General features: G+C 39.9%; 1 protein-coding gene and 1 non-coding gene across 2 annotated transcripts; both read left to right on the top strand.

Annotated features, from left to right (window-relative positions):
• Positions 1-2982: 2982 nt before the first annotated feature.
• Cox7c (cytochrome c oxidase subunit 7C) lies at positions 2983-5295 on the top strand. Its single transcript, XM_006993200.4, has 3 exons — positions 2983-3179; positions 3994-4136; positions 5205-5295. The coding sequence occupies exons 1-2, from the start codon at positions 3105-3107 to the stop codon at positions 4108-4110; spliced, it is 192 nt and encodes a 63-aa protein (XP_006993262.1). The 5' UTR covers positions 2983-3104; the 3' UTR covers positions 4111-4136; positions 5205-5295.
• On the top strand, positions 5057-5116 carry LOC121823016 (small nucleolar RNA Z39). The gene has a single exon (XR_006064310.1). It is a non-coding gene; the product is annotated as a small nucleolar RNA Z39 (small nucleolar RNA).
• Positions 5296-16969: the final 11674 nt, after the last annotated feature.

The raw sequence follows: 16969 nt of genomic DNA, 5'->3' as shown, positions 1-16969 counted from the left end.
TTGCTAATTGTTCTTATATCTTAAATTAATCCATTTTCATAAATCTATACCTTGCCATGTGGCTCATGGCTTACCGGCGTCTTCACATGCTTCTTGTCATGGCAGCAGCTGGCAGTATCTCCCTCTGTCTTCCTGTTCCCTCCTTTCTCCTCTCTGTTAGTCCTGCCTATACTTCCTGCCTGGCCACTGGCCAATCATTGTTTTATTTATTGACCAATCAGAGTAATTTGAAATACAGACCATCCCACAACACTATTGAATTTATTATTCACTGTAGTAATAAACACATATGCCATGAGGAACAGTGCTGCTCCACAGCTCTCAGTAATATGATAGAAAATGCTTGGAAGATTTGAGCTTTGTCTTTGGGATTATATTACTGTGAAGAGATAAAATGACCAGAGTAACTCTTATAAAGGTAAACATTTAATTGGGGTGGTTCACTTCAGTTCAGAGGTTTGGTCCATTATCATCATGGTGGGACATAGTGTTGAGCAGGCAGACATGGTGCTGGAGAAGTAGCTGAAAGTCCCATAGCTTACAGGCAACAGAAAATGGTCTGAGACACTGGGCAATATCTTGAGCATATATGAGACTGCAAAGCCTGCCTCTGCAGTGACACACTTCCTCCAACAAGACCACACCTACTCCACAAGGCCACACCTCTTAATAGTAACACTCCCTTTGGGGGCATTTCATTTCAAACCACCACAGACTTGTTGTTGATTAACTTGGTCTTGATCAATCTTGCTCTGGAGGAAAAGGATTAAACTAAAATTAAGGTTGGAACTAGTAAGATGTAGAAACAATTATATTAAATAGTTCTGTTTTAGATAGATAGATAGATAGATAGATAGATAGATAGATAGATAGATAGATAGATAGATAGATATAGATATGTAGATAGATATAGCAATTATATTAAACAGATGGTGTGATATTTGGCTGTTTTATAAAAACTGAAATCAGTTAAACTTATGAAATGTCATAGAATTAGGAGCATTTCAAACGAAAAGAGATTCAGAATGACTCACTTTACCAGAGGTTTATGTTATGTGCATTATCAGAGAAAATGAAGTGGCATACCCCATACTGAAGCAATGAATTTGTGTTTGGTCAGCATCTGTCACACACACATGTGCACACACATACACATATTCCAAAAGGATAGGAATCTCCCTCTCTCTCTCTCTCTCTCTCTCTCTCTCTCTCTCTCTCTCTCTCTCTCTCTGTTATACATGGGCAAGACAAAGGTACACTGTTACTTCTGCCATGCTCTTTGAGTGACAATACTAACAGGGAGTCCATTAGGCAGGAATAGCCTCCACTTCTTGACAGGATTTGCAGCTGTGTTTAACAGACAGATCCATAAATGTGCAGATGAGAGACAGACAGACAGACAGACTGTGGTGATATTTTGAACAAATAAAATTTGCCTGAAGATCAGAAAACAGAATAAACCACTAGATTAAAAATAGAGACCAGGCAGTGGTGGCACACACCTTTAATCCTAGCACTCAGGAGGCAGAGGTACAGATCCGTCTGGATTTCTGTGAGTTCAAGGCCACACTGGGCTACATGAGATTAATCCAGTCTAAAAGAAACAGAGTGAGGCAATGGTGACACACACCTTTAAGTCCAGCACTTAAGGTTGAGATAGGAAGTTATACGGCTGGGCAGAGGAATGAATATAAGGCGGGAGGAGACAGGAGCTCTGGCTCTTTCAGACCAAGGAGTTGGTGAAGTAAGAGGTGATGGCTGTGGCTTGCTCTGCTTCTCTGGTCTTTCAGCTTTCACCCTGATGCCTGGCTCTCCGTTTTTATTGTAAGACCATTTAGGATTCATGCAACAATAGACAGATAGACTGACAGATGGAAAACTAGATGACAGAGTTTGACCATATGATTTGTTTATTTCCTGTTACTGGTAGAGACTTAGTTGCTTGAATGAAATATTTTTACACACCCCTTAGGATATAGTTCACTATGTATAGAGGGTACTTTCAGCCGAATTTTATCATTAAATATGAAACATATTTAGACTAAACTTAATTTAACAAGAGCATACAGTGCCCTTTAAAATTTTATCTTTTTTGAGATTATAATATAAATACATCATTTCTCCTTTCCTTTCTCTCCTTCCGACCTCTAATATGCATCCTGCCTTGAACTCTTCTAAATTCATGCCTTCTTTTTTCATTTGGTATTTTCACATATATAAGTAACATTATACAGACTGAGAAAGTTATATTTTTGTATTTAGAAATACAGCGCCCCCACCCCTCACCCCCGTTTTTAAAACCTATCAGTGTCTAGTGGCCTTGTCTAATGTTGAAGCTCCACGAAACTGTTGTTTAGCAGGAATACACTAATTTCTAATCCAGGCTAAATCCAGATGTCAGAGTGTATTTATCTCTTCCTCAACCTACTCATGCTGCACAAAGAATTTTTATCTGTTCTCTGTGCATTCTTTTATATCCTAGTTCTGTGTCTTCAAGAATCCATCTCTTAGCACTTCAGTTAAGTTGTATCCATGACACCATTTGTGCTATATGCTGTTTGTTCACTTGCTTGTGTACCCTCTGACAGGACCACACTGCCCATCCATCTTTCAGTGTTGGCAAAGTACTGCAATGAAAAAACGTGTGAAGTACGCACAGAAAAGTTTATTTTCTTGTTCCAATAGCTTGGACCCACACGGCTAAACAGCTTCAGTTATCTCAATAAATTGTTTCTGGAAACAAACCCCAAGAATCCTAAATCTGAACTCAGAAAACAGCTCAGGACCTGAATCACTGAAGGTAAGGTACCCTTTGGTTCCTGGTCTCGCTGGCGCATCCCAGGGCCAAACTACATTTCCCACAATCCCTCGGAGCCGACAGGGCGTGCGGTATGAACTGAACTACAAAGCCCACAATCCTCAGAGAGCGCCTGTGGACTGCGCGGGCCGCGTCTCCGGAAGTCCCAGCGTCAGTTCCGTTCCCGTCTTCCCTTTCCGGTCGTCGCGCTCTGCCTGGCAAGGTCGCGAAGGAAGGAGACTGCGGTGCTGCGGCCGTTTCTCCCGCCTGCCCGCTCTGCGTCCCCCGCGGAGCTCCCAGCGGCGCCATGTTGGGCCAGAGTGTGCGGAGGTTCACCACGTCCGTGGTCCGCCGCAGCCACTATGAGGAAGGCCCGGGGAAGGTGAGTAAGGCCCGGCCGCGTCGGGGAGCGGGGTGCTGGGCGCCATCCCCCTGCCTCGGGCCGGCCGGCCTGCGGAGTGTGGAGCGGGCCGTGGCCGGTCAGGGGCTCAGGAGGCCGCAGCGGGAGGAGGAAGCCGGGATCCCAGCGCTGCCTGCCCGCCGCAGAGCCGCCAGCCCCGGAGGGAGGACTCCAGGGTGCCCTGCCTGGGTTGCTTAGGTCGGAGCTGGGCGCCGTTGGACGGCGGCGAGTGAAGGTCACCGGGAACCAAAGGAAAAGAAAGGCCCGCGGCTGTGGGTCAGCCCTTTGAACCTGCAGCTCGCACTAGAAGTACAGCCCTCGGTGGAGGCCAGGCTTAGCCCGACGTGTAGATAAACCGAGTTGTGGGTGGGCACAGCCCCGCCGCTGTGAGGCGAGGCCTGGTGGAGGGATGAGGAAGGGTGTACGGGGCAGAGCGGCTACCTATAAAACAGCCAAACGTTGTACCGCCATGGAGACTGTCGGGTACTTGGTGGAGAATTTCTAATAACAATGAACTAGAGTGGTGTGTTTGTTTCTAAAATAACTACTTTGCAGGGTAGTTTTTTTTTCAATTATCGAAAATGCAAGACTTAATCCGTTTCCTAGACTCTCCTAATCGGGTGCACCGACTGGTATTCAGAAAACCGAGGTGTTTTTGTTTCATGTTCTGTCGAATGCACCTGATTGTAAAATACGCGTATGTACACGATTCCCACCCCCACCCCCTTCCCTATATTAGGTGAAATCAGATTCTTTGGAAAAAAACGTTTTTGAAGCTTTTTTTCTTTCCCAACAGAATTTACCATTTTCGGTGGAAAACAAGTGGCGGTTACTGGCTATGATGACCGTGTACTTTGGATCTGGATTTGCCGCTCCTTTCTTTATTGTAAGGCACCAGCTACTTAAAAAATAAGGATATTTAATTCATCCCTTTAACAGGTAATTAGTAGTTTTCTAATTTTCCTAAAATGGTAATTTCTGTTGTGGTACCCTGTACACTTTCTATGACACAAAAATTAATGTGTGCTAATTCCTGAAGGTAAGTGTCAAGGTGATATTGGTAGAGGCAGTATGGCAAGCCTATAAATAAATAAATACTGTTTTGATCAGTAAAGGTCAGTGTTTATCAAGTTCCCCTTTACACTGAATCCGAACACATTCTTCAACAAACCTGTAAGATGAGTGACAGTAAGACCCCATTGAAGACACAAAGATAATAAGTTTACTGAGATTCTGTGGCTAGTAACATTAGCATAAGAGGCCCACACAGGGTAATCTTTTTCTGAAATAAAAATGCACTAGTGGCATCCAACTTTTGACATTAAAAAACAGCATTATCATTATGTTCACAGGGAAGAACCCCAGAATTGAGTTGCTAATCTGCAAAAAACAAAACTCAGAGTAGATTGAGTGAGCTTAGATTTTCTGTTGGGCTGCATTTATATCAGCACTTGTCAACCTGTGGGTTGTGACCCCTTTTGGGGGTCAAATAGCCCTTTCAAGGAGGTCATCTGAGACCATCATGTTTACGTTATGATTCAGAACAGTAACAAAATTACAGTTATGACTTAGCAAGGAAAATAATTTCATGGTTGTGGGTCACCACACCATGCGGAACTGTATTAAAGGGTTGCAGCATTAGGAGGGTTGAGAACCATTGATTTATACCTATATTGGGGTGCATATGGCTTGTAAGTTGCAGACCTGCAGAAACCTTTAGGTTCCTTTAATGCTAAAGTATTAGTAAATTAGCCTCCTGAGGTTGAGCAATATTACATTATGGAAATATGTGTCTGGTAACTTAGAAATTCCTTCCATATGCAAAAGGTTTTATTTAGCATAATTTATGCAAGGTTTTGGTACATGTGATGAAGCAAATCAGTATGAAAAACATGATACTGTAAACGCTTTCTGATGTATCAAATTGCTAAAAGATATGAAACTACTGTGACTTCTGTCAAGTTTAACTGGGCTTCTAATGCCATTAATTTTGTTTTTATCTTTCAGAATGAAGATTGTTTAAGAGATGTGATCTGAAAATTGGATTAAACTCTTAAACTCTTACTAAATAAAATTGTAAATAAACTAGTGACAAATATTTAATGCCTCTTTTTTGAAATAAGGAATGTGACCGGGATAAGCAGTAGCTTACCATTATTATTTTCACATAGGCTTGTGGTTAGTACAATTTTCACTGAAAAAAAAAAATTTAATGGAAAAAGTTTAAGTTGACTTCAGAAAAGGAAAAAATGTATTTCACTAGATACAAGTTAACATTTTGTAGGTATTCCTCAGACTCCAAAACATAGGTTTTTGGTCAAACTCAGGATTTGTTTTTAGCACAAGCTTTTGTTGCTTACATAATGGCCACTTTGAAGCTGGGTTGGGGTGAAATTCTGAAGTTTGCATCAGAGTACACCACAGAAGGAATGTGGGCATTGCACAAAGGCATGAATGGCCCCAAATTCAGGCCACACTTGGTGCTGGCGAGAGACTCTTCCTCACTTTTCTTAAATTTCAATGTAAGTATCAAAACCACTTCCTTGATACTTAACATCAAGAAAAAAATGTGTGGGCTGGCATAAGAGATCAGGATAGTGCCTGGCATGCAGGGATGAGAACCTGAGTTGAGATTCTCCAAAATCCACTTGAATGCCAATAGGGAGATTCCTGCCTTTAACCACAGCAGGGAGAGGAGTGGTGGATAGAGAATGGTAGATCCCTCAAGCTCGTGGGACAGCCAGCCTACCTGTATCCTTGAATCTCCAGTTCACTTGACCTATTGTAAAGGTCTCCACACCTGCACTCAAGCACACACAAGAATGAAAATAGAGCTTAAAGATTTCTAGGGTTTGAGTATAGAGTACTTAACTGAAATAAGTGTGATGAAAAACTAAATGAATATATTGTTGAAGGTGATCATCATAAAACCCTTCTGTGAGAGATGAGTGTTTCAGTAACTAGCCTGAGCTACAGTTTGTACTGCCAAAAGACAGTTCAGCCTTACCATGTCTAAAGGTGATGTGGTGTACTTCCATATACTCTATCCTCTTCAGAGTAAAAGTCCTGTGTGAACCATGGTATTTAGTCACATCCCCCCAATTTGAATGCTGGCACCTTACTTCACTATTTCTGTACCACTGTCATATCTTCATTTAGTTCAAATATCATTTCTGTAGTTTGACTCCATTGAGGCCTTTCACAATTCCAAACACTATTAAGTCTCCAATACTGTCAATAGTTTTATAATTAGGTATTACTGAAATTACTAATTTCTTTGCCTGTTTTCCATATAATATTTTGTCATTTTGAAATCAAAGAAACTTCTTCATATATTTCCTCTGTAATTTAGTGAGTGGTAAATGAACTTTTTAAGAGAATTATCCGAGCCAAAAGTGATTATTTCTTAAAAAGGCAAACTAAGCTTGTGTTTCAATGTGCCATAAGTAAAAAAAGTCCACAAAAATTGACTGAACTGGGATCTCCCCAAGTGTGAATGTATTGAAATAATCCAGATGTGAAAACACAACAAGGTAGAATTTGTGCCAAAATATAATTCAGGCATACATGGTTTATTCTATCTCACTTTGTCCAAATTTCACTGATGATGGAAAGGCTTACTGATTTACCTTCTGGCAGACAAAGTGTGGATTTATGTTCTATTACAGCTTAAAAGACAGGAGTGTTATGGGCTCAGTGACTGGGCAACCCAGCCAGAAAACCATGGTGAGATTCTCGAAAGAGGTAGAATGCAATAGAGGAGGACCCCAAATGTCCTGACTATATATATACACTACACACCCACCATAAAATTTGAAAAATAAAGTGAGTCCTGTAAATTCTATGATTTTGGCTGTCCCTACATCAGAATCTTAAAATTTTCACATATTAGCAAATATTTTGTTCTCATAATTTTCTATACAAAAAAGGAAACAATACCTGTTTCTATCTATGTTAATCAAATGAAGGATTTGATTAATCAAATAACTCAAAGCTAATTTTGGATAGACTTTTTTGGTTCATATTTAAATATGGGTCCGTGGAAGTTACCTGACTTACAGGTCCTTTGGATTTTTTATAAATATATGAGAAGCAAACTCTATTCTTGTTTGGGAAAAGGAAATTTTAAGAACACACAAAAAACTGAGCACTGATACTGTTGAAAGGCAATGCACTATCCAACCCCCTGATTCGGGAGTTAACGTCCCCATTCGCCTAGGTCCCTGAGAGACAGTGGTGTGTAGAGCTCTTTATTAAATGTGTGGAGGGAGCAGGAAATATTTGTTGTTTTAAGCCTGTGGTGTTTCTTTTAAAGAGGACTTACTTTATGTCTCTAATTCTGCAACACAGAATGTGGCAAATAGATCCCCAAGGCCATTTTCAATTTAAAATAAGTGTATTTCCAATTATAAGTATGGAAGCACAACAGACTGAGAGATAGGAAGAATCTCTTAAATATTCCCTCTCTGTGTGAATAGAATCCAAAATGATGAAGGCTAAATAGATTTGGGCTTCCAAAGTGTGTTTTGTTTCAGGTGCAGTTATTAGAAATTTCTATTCTATCATTTTGATGGACCTTATTCACTTATTGGACCCTTTGTAAAAATTAAATACCCTGGCCTCCTAATCCTGTGACTTTGTACATTAGCAAACATACATATCTATTTTGTTTTCCTTCATAGTTACTTCAACTTTGAATTTTTCTGCTATTCCTACAAAAATCACTGTCCATTCTAAATTTTCTCAGATCTAACAAAAGATGAGTATCAATTATTCAAAGTTTTAACAGCATTGTGTGTACTTTGGGATAAGCTTTGTGTGCCTTCTTTGCTGGAATCAAAATGTACAACTATGATAAATATTAGGCTTTCAATAAATACATCTAGATAAATAGTGGTAATGATACTGAGTTCATGAACACTTCCAAATAGATACTATTTTTTTTTTTTTTTTTTTTTTTTTGGTTTTTTCAAGACAGGGTTTCTCTGTGTAGCTTTGCACCTTTTCCTGGTACTCACTTGGTTGCCCACGCTGGCCTCGAACTCACAGAGATCCGCCTGGCTCTGCCTCCCGAGTGCTGGGATTAAAGGCGTGCACCACCACCACCCGGCAGATACTATCTTAAGATGGTCTCATACTCATTCCTTGCTTCCTAGGAAGAAATCACATATTGATAATTTTATCAGGTTCACATCTTATCACTAACATGTTCCACTTAACATTAGCAAAATTGCCTATATATCATGCTACAAGAACTTTCTCCAGCTTAATTCCACCCAATTTTAACTGCTAGTGTGAAGTCTATGTCCAGTCTCAAGACTGTCTCCAACCAAAGCAATCTCTATCTGTGTGTGAGCTTACAAACCTGTTTGGGAAGCAATGAATTTTACCACCTCCATAAACTGATTATGTGTCTAGTAAACTTTCACAGAGCTAGAGCTTATTAGTTTAACATGGGAATCATTGTTTCATTACCAGTTACGGAATAGAAGATTTTGAAATCCCTATGTGGTACTGTCTCCCTAACCACGTGCCCTTAAGGTACACAATTCTCAATTACAGTACCAAGAATCCCTTGTGAGAATAGGATGGGCTTGAAGCAATGGTCAGATTTGCAGTGTTTGCCATTGGGGGATTTAGTGTTGTTTCCTGGATTTTAGAAAGGACATTAGGTAAGATGGCCAGTTCTATAACCAGGCAAGGCTTCCATTGGTGGAACTGGGACACCAACCCAGCCACAAAACCTTTGACCTACAATTTGTTCTGTCTGCAGGAAGTGTTGGGTAATGGTAGTGCAGAACTTGTGGGAGTGGCCAATGACTGGTCTAATGCCACAAGAGAGAGCCCATGTTAGACACGGCCTAGATGGCCAGCAACCAAAGGCTGGATAGCCCAGAGACCTAGGATAGAACCAAACACGACTGGGAGAAAAAAAGAAAAAAAAAAAGAATGAAATGAAAATCTATGAAGTGATTCCTAATGATATTCTACTAAACTCATAGATCAGTGCCTAGCCCAATTCCCATCAGAGAGGTTTCAGCCAGCAACTAATGGGAGCAGATACAGAGACTCATAGCCAAACATTAGGCGAAGCTCAAGGAACCCTACAAAAGAGGTAGAGAAAGGACTGTAGGAGCCAGAGGAGTCAAGGACACCAGGAGAACACGGTAAAATCAACTAAGCAGGGTTCACAGGGTCTCCTAGAGATGAAGTGATGATCATAGACCATGCATGGGTCTCTACACAAACTCTGTGGTTGTGTAGCTTGTTGTTCTTGTGGGCCTCCTAACAGAGGGAATGGGGTTGTCTATGACTTTTTCCTGCTGTTGGGACCCCTTTCCTTCTCCTAGGTTGCCTCGTCCAGCCTTGATAATGAGGATCTGTGCCTAGTCTTATTGTAACTTGTTATGCCAAGTTACATTGATATCCCTGGGAGGCCTTCACTTTTCTGAAGAGAAACAGAGGAGGAGTGGATCTAGGGGAGAAGGGAAGGACAGGGAGGGGTGGAGGGAGAGGAGGCTGTGGTCAGGAGGTATCATATGAGAGAAGAAGAAAGGGAGAGAGAGAGAGAGTTAGAAATATCCCCCGGGTATCATAGAAAAGGGGGAGCTTCTTAAATCTAAATGTGGCAAATAGATACACAAAGTTAATAAATAAACAAACCTTACTATATTGATAGTCATAAAAAGTAATCAACTTTGGTTGCTCTTTAGAAACGGAGGAGGAGTGGATTGTGGGGGTGGAACCAACAGGGAGTAGGGAGGGACTTGGAGGAGAGGAGGGAGGGGAAACTGTGGCCGGGGTACAAAATAAATAATAAATATTTTTTTAAAAAAGTAATCCAACCATAATTATGCCCTTAATACAAGTAGGAAACTTAAAACGTCCTGCATGTCAGAAAGTAAACATTGAGATCAGAAAAATAATGTCTAAACCTGACACCCAAGAGAGGAGTAAAACAGATGGGGGCAAAAACCAAGTGCCACTCAGAGCAGGAGTGTTCAGAGTCAGCTTGAGATCTGGTGGAGGAGAGCACTGACTCCTGGACAGCTAAAAGAGAGTGACTTGAAAAGTGAGCAGAGCCCAAGCAGACGTTTCCGCATGCCGCCACTTCTAAGCACGTAATGCTACCAGGGAAATGGTATTTCCAGAGGCTTGGTGATGAGGAAGAAGGAAGCAAAGATGGAATGAATATGCCTAAAAATACCAAGAAGACAAGGACAACATAAGACATGAGTCCCTCCCATCAAAACAAGTATAGCATGCTGCGGGCCGCAGGAATATATCATAAGAACTCAGCTGGTTATGGCAAAGTCACTACCTGGAGGAATCAGGGAATTCCTCCAGAGGAAGCCAAATCCCAAGGAGTTTTTGGTGTTACTTGGCTTGTTATATATCAGCTGTCTTCTGTTATGAAAATCATGTGTGCCTTCATAGTTTTTCCAATTGACTTTCCCCTAAGAAGGACTAACAGTGTAGACTGATCACTCTCTGGACATACACATTCCAGGTATTTGGAGAACAGCCTCAGGAAAGGCTTTCTCTGGAATCAGATTATCTATCTCCCTTGGCCACTTTCAAGGACTACAGGAAACACCACCCAGGTGGGCACCCATTGTTAGTCCCAGGTGGACTAACAATGATAACAGCCCACATGCAAGTCTCCTGACTTATGGTAAATTCCACAAGGGGACACCGCCTAGGAGAGGTGGACGTTAATAGCTTTACACAATTTAGCTTGGACCCTCCCTTTATATTCCGAGACTTCCAGGAGGCAGGGAGAAGAGAGAAGAGAATGGAAGAACTAGATGGGTAAGAACTTGAGAGGAACAAACTGAGATGGGGAAGAAGTAGATTGAAGGGCTACAGGAGAGTACTAGAGGAACAAGATGGAAGATGAGGAAGAGCCAGATGAGAAAGGAGACGGGAGAGGAGATGATAGGGGAAAGAACTAGATAGATGAGAACCTAGAAGGGACAGAACTAGATGAAAGAATTAAGATAGAACCTAGAGGGAACAGTAGATAAATATAGAGAAATCAGGCAAGAAAGGAGCTAGACATGAGAACTATCACAGAATAATAAAGTGTATGAACTAAGGAGTTTCGTGTACATAGATTCATTTCATTTCATCAAAGATTAATTATCAGCTGGTTGTAGATTCTTCCCGGACCCTGGGAGGGGACTATCGAGGGGCTGGACCCCCATAGTCCCCGATAATAGCACTCACTAAAAATACTTCAGTACTTCACCATACCATACCAGAAGAGAGTGACATTGAACTAAGAAGTCTAATTGACCTCCTCTAACTCTCATAGTTTAATGATGTATGAGTATTATAGGAGAATATTGAAGAAAAGATCAAATAACAGGTGAAATTCATATAAAGTAACTATGAAAATAGAATTTAGATTAACATTTCATTTCAGATGAGAAACTTTCCCTCCAAAATGCCTTCAATAAACAGGAAAAGTAATCTGCAATACAATCTGTTCTATATTACAGACCCATGTCCTCAGAGTTCCCTGAATTTAATAGAAGAGAAAGTGGGGAATAGCCTTGAACTCACTGGCACAAGAATGGACTTTCTGAATAGGCCACCACCAATAGCATAGGCATTAAGACCAACAATTAATAAATGGGACTTCATGAAAAGCTTCTGTACAGCAAAGGATACTGTCATTTGATTGAAGTGGCAGGCGACAGTATGGGGAAAATAATCTTTACCAATTATAAAACTGACAGAGGATTAGTGTCTCGAATATACACAGAACTTAAAAATCTGAACATCAAGAAAATAAATAACCCAATTAGAAAGGTGGGATATAGAACTAAACAGATAATTATCAAAAGATGAAATATGTATGGCCGAGGAGGACTTAAAAATGTTCAATATCCTTGGCCAAAAGGAAAACACAAATTAAAACTACTTTAAAATTTTGCCCTGTCCAAAATTAATTTTTTAAAAAAACCCAGCCAAACAGCCAAAATTAATAAAAAGTAAATGACAGCATCTGCTGGGGAGGATGCATGGGAAGGGGAATACTTACTCATTGCTGTGGGAGTGGAAACTGATACAATCATTATAGAAATCAGTGTGCAGGTTCACAGGAAAGCTGAAAATCAATCTACCACAACATCCAACTCTTCTGCTCTTAGGCATATACCCAAAGTAGCCCACATTTTACTACAAAGATATTTTCTCATTTGTGTGCATAGCTGCTCTACTCATAATAGCCAGAAATATAAAGAAATTGAGTATATAAAGAAAATATGGAATTTTTTTAGCTGTCAGAAAATAAGTTATCACTAGGCAGTGGTGGTGCATGCTTTTAATCCCAGCACTCGGGAGGTAGAGGCAGGTGGACCTCTGTGAGTTCAAGGCCAGCCTGGTCTATAAAACAAGTTCTAGGACAGCCAGGGAAACAGAGAGAAACATTGACTCAGGAAAAAAAGAAAAGAAGAAGAAAAAGAAAGAAAGAAATGGGGGGGAAGGAAAGAGAAAGAAAAGCATGTACATTGCCAGCAAATGAATAGAGCTAGAAACAATTATCCCCCAAAAGACAAATATTACATTTTTTATGTGTGAATGTGAGCTTTTAAACTTTTAGATATATGTGTTTCAATCCCAGTAACAGAGGGACCAGAGGGAAGAAGGGTAACTTCCAAGGAAAGGGAAATAGAATATTATCATAAAGAGATAAAAAGAAAACTAGAGAAGGATTAAATGAAGAGGAAGTGGGGTACAGAGTAAAGGGGAGAATGGGAGAGACAATTAACACTGAAGGCCTTTTGAAAATTCACATGGAAACCCATTACTGTAGGAGCTTCCTAAACTACATACAAGTATGAAAGAAATTTAGATGGAGTTCATATAATGTCCCAAGTGCACATCATATGTCATCAAGCAAAATTTCCAGTGCCAGAAATGGATTATATTTTGCTGAGTTGTTGAACAAAGGGGTCCCATAGACTGCCCTTCATCAAACATCACTGACTATTGCCAATACTATTGGCTAACCTCCACAACATGGTGATAAGTCCCAATTGCTGAAGAAAAACATTTATGTTATCAAGTAAGGAATAGTTGAGTGGGTGCCCAACTAGGAGCTTCACTCCTACTGACAAAATTCCATGGTGCGGGAAGGCACATCACATGAGACAGAAAAGAAGAGTAAGCATAAATCTTACCCATCTATGAACCCTGGGACCTATAACAGTGACATGCCTGCAAGATATACTGGTGGCATAGTGGCACAAATGTATGAGAGTCGCTACCCTCTTTTTAAAATTGGATTTAAGACCAACTCCATTAAATGGAACTCATACCTAGTACTGTGAACATGGCCAAGAACCTGAAATTAAATGAAATATTTGCAATATAGCAGAAGAAAAGACACCTTGAGTTAGGAATTCAAAAACTAAGAGTGAAAAGGGATTTTCTTTTTCCAAGCAGGAAAAGAACACAAGAAGAAAACATAGTGATCTTTGAAATTACAAGATATATAAGGGTGGATTTTCCTGAAGCTATAAAAAAGGAACTGAAGAAATGGAGCAGAGAAGAAAAAAAAGTAAAATAAACATTGCAGTAGCTGACATCTACATCTATTCAATGAATTTAAACACAAGCACATGCCTGTATAATAGAAAGCCCTATACAGATGTAGAACATGGCTTTAATCCCCAAAGTTCCTCCTGATTATTCCAAGAGAAGTTTTTGACCTCACAGTAACTGGCATGCTTTTTTTCTGCATGGATTAATTTAATCTATTCTAGAAATTAATTGATATGTCATTTTTATATAGAGAAGTTTCATACTATAGGGGCTGGGGTAATGGCCTAGTGAGATAAGTGCTTGCCATGCAAATTTGAGAAGTGGAGTCCAGATCCTCAAAATACTTGTGAAAACCAGGCAGACATGGAGGTTCCCTGTAATCTCAGTACTCATGAGGCAGAAATTTAGTATCCCTAGCTAGCAATCTAGTTAACTAGACTAGCTCAAATCAGAAATCCATGTTCAGTGGGAGACTTTGCCTAAATAAAAAAAGTGCAAAGCAATTGAAGAAGACACCCTACCTTAATTCTGGGCTTACACACTCATCTGAACACACACATACAAATGTGAACACGTGCTTTCATACTATACACATGCAAAAAGCCTCAGAGCATAAAGATGTTTTGTTGTACATAATAAACAGTGTTACTTTAGAAAATTTGAACATTAGTATCAGATCTAATATTACCAAAGCATTTCACAAAGATAATCTGACCTAAAAGACTACAACTGGTATACAAATCAAAAATGTAGAATGTGGGGCTTCAGATGGATGAAAAAAGAAAATCTCAAAAATAGCTTAGATTATATGCAGGAAAAAGTAAAAAAGAAGGTTGTTAAATCAAAAAGCAACTATGTCAAGTGCCTAACATTTTCTGCCAATAGTAAGAGCTTAGTAAATGTTTTGGAAGTAATTTTAAAGGAAAAACATCCCAAGGATAGGGGATGAACACTGAAGATATTCAAATAAACAGGACTAGTGAAAACATGAAGAGGCTGTTGTCTTAAATAAGGACGCCATGAGACTAATAAATATGTTTGTTGCAGTGGGGGAAGGAAATTGTTGATGTGACAACTTGAGGTCTAAGATAGACTTTAGCAAACCTATGAGAAACAACAGCCAGGAAAAAATTAGATATGAGTTGTCTTAGTTTGGGTTTCTATTGCTGTGATGAAACACCATGTCCAAAAGCAAGTTGTTGGGAGCTGGGGTTGATATTTGGTGTACGTCTTTTTTTTTTCCGTTTAAATGCAAGAAATAACTTTATTCTTGTGTACAAATAATACAATATATATACTAGTATATGAATAGAACAATTATGGCTAAGGATGTCTGGGTAATTATAGTTATTATTAGTATTACTTTTATTATTTTTAAAAGTGATTGACTTTAGAGTTATGAACATTCTAAACCAACACTCCACGCTGTGCTGAATAAATTTTCATATTGTCAGCTTGAAATGTGGGTTTAAACACCTTGTTCCTGAGAACAAATCAGAGCCAGTGAGGAAAGTTAGGATACTTCGTAACAACTCTAAAGTGATTAGGAGGTGCGTTTTTATAATAATAAATACATTGTTTACACACTAGAAATAAAATTTATTTGCTCATAATGGAGGAAAAAGAAGTAAAGTTAAACGTCAAAAGACAGCTTACAGGTCAAAGTAAACATGCAGAGAGGAAAGCACCCAAGGAGAAATGGTCCTGCAAAGCTCTCGAAGCTAAGTGGTACTTGCTTATTTACTCAGAAATGATACATTTAGACTTGTGCCAGAACACACAGTCTCTAAGTAGAAATAATTCATCACTTTCCATCTTCTTTAGTAGCCAAGACCACATATTAACCAATGTTCTCATTAAAATTATAGTCTTTCCAAAGATATTCTTCCAAAAACTCTACCATGAAAATATATGTATTTTATTTTCAGCCTTGACTAAAAACATACTCTCAAAAGAGTTTTTCTCTTAAATATATCCAGGCCACAATGATTTGAAGATAGGACAATGTGTTTTGCCTCGTGTGGAATTTATTTTCCTTTCCTTTCTTTATGTGGTTTTAATTGAACAATCACTTACATAAGGGGGTGGGGGGAGACCAGATGGCATCATCCTTACCTCATCTCCAAGTAGGTTTGCATATTTACATTTCTTGATGGCTTGTCTGAGTTACTGATCATATATTTCGTTTAAAACACTCTTATAGTTATTGGCAAAAATTTCATCATTAATAGAATTTTATTGGTTTTCTTTATACCTTTAGCTTTCTGACATCTCTCCATTCTTCTACAGGCCTTTTCTGTCATTTCTATGCATTTAAATAGGAAAATAAACCTTTATATTTCATACTGTTATAAAAATGTTCTCCTTTTTATTGTTTTATTATTAGTATTATTATTAAGAAATTTTCTATTCATCTTACATACCAACCACAGATCCACCCTTCTTCCTCCATCCCCATCCCTTAGCCCCCCTCCCTACTCCCCCTCCATTCCCATCTCCTCCAAGTCAAGGTCTCCTATGGGGAGTCAGCAGAGCCTGGCACATTCAGTTGAGGCAGGTCCAAGCTCCTCCCCCTTGCACCAAGGCTATGCAAGGTGTCACACCTTAGGCACTGGGCTCCAAAAAGCCCTTTCATGCATCAGGGACAGATCCAGATCCCCCTGCCTGAGGGCCACCCCCCCACACACAAACAGTTCAAGCTAAACAACTGTCTCAAGTATCCAGAGGGCCCAGTCCAGTGCCATGGGGGCTCCTCAGCTGTTGGTCCACAGTTCATGCTTTTCCACTAGTGTGGCTGGTCGTCTCTGTATGTTTTCCCATCATCATCTTGAAGCTTACACTTTCATATTGTGTTCATAATAGTAGGAAGTCAGGACAGGAACTCAAACAGGGCTGGAACCTGAAGGCAGGGGTTGTTGCAGAGGCCATGGAGGATGAACTTACTGCTTTTTTCCCCATGGCTTGCTCAGACTGCTTTCTTATAGAACCCAGTACCACCATACCAAGAATGGCACCACTATCAAGAGCCTGGGCCCTCCTCCATCAATCACTAATTGAGAAAATGCCTCACGGGCCTGCCTACAATCTTATGGAGGCATTTTCTTAATTGAGGTTCCCTCCTCCCAGATGACTTTAGCCTATGTCAAGTTGACATAAAACTATCCAGCACACGAGGATTCAATAGACCTAACATATTGAAGAATAAAAGGTTGAATAGT

Source organism: Peromyscus maniculatus, chromosome 15, assembly GCF_049852395.1.
Source record: "Peromyscus maniculatus bairdii isolate BWxNUB_F1_BW_parent chromosome 15, HU_Pman_BW_mat_3.1, whole genome shotgun sequence".
In the NCBI taxonomy this organism is placed as follows: Eukaryota; Metazoa; Chordata; class Mammalia; order Rodentia; family Cricetidae; genus Peromyscus; species Peromyscus maniculatus.
The sequence above is the reverse complement of the archived record's forward strand: the minus strand, read 5'-3'. Positions and strand labels throughout refer to the sequence as shown.

Coding starts and splice junctions, on each gene's coding strand:
- Cox7c (XM_006993200.4), top strand. CDS start 3,105: ATGTTGGGCCAGAGTGTGCGGAGGTTCACCACGTCCGTGGTCCGCCGC. Junction 3,180..3,993: donor ATGAGGAAGGCCCGGGGAAG/GTGAGTAAGGCC, acceptor CTTTCCCAACAG/AATTTACCATTTTCGGTGGA.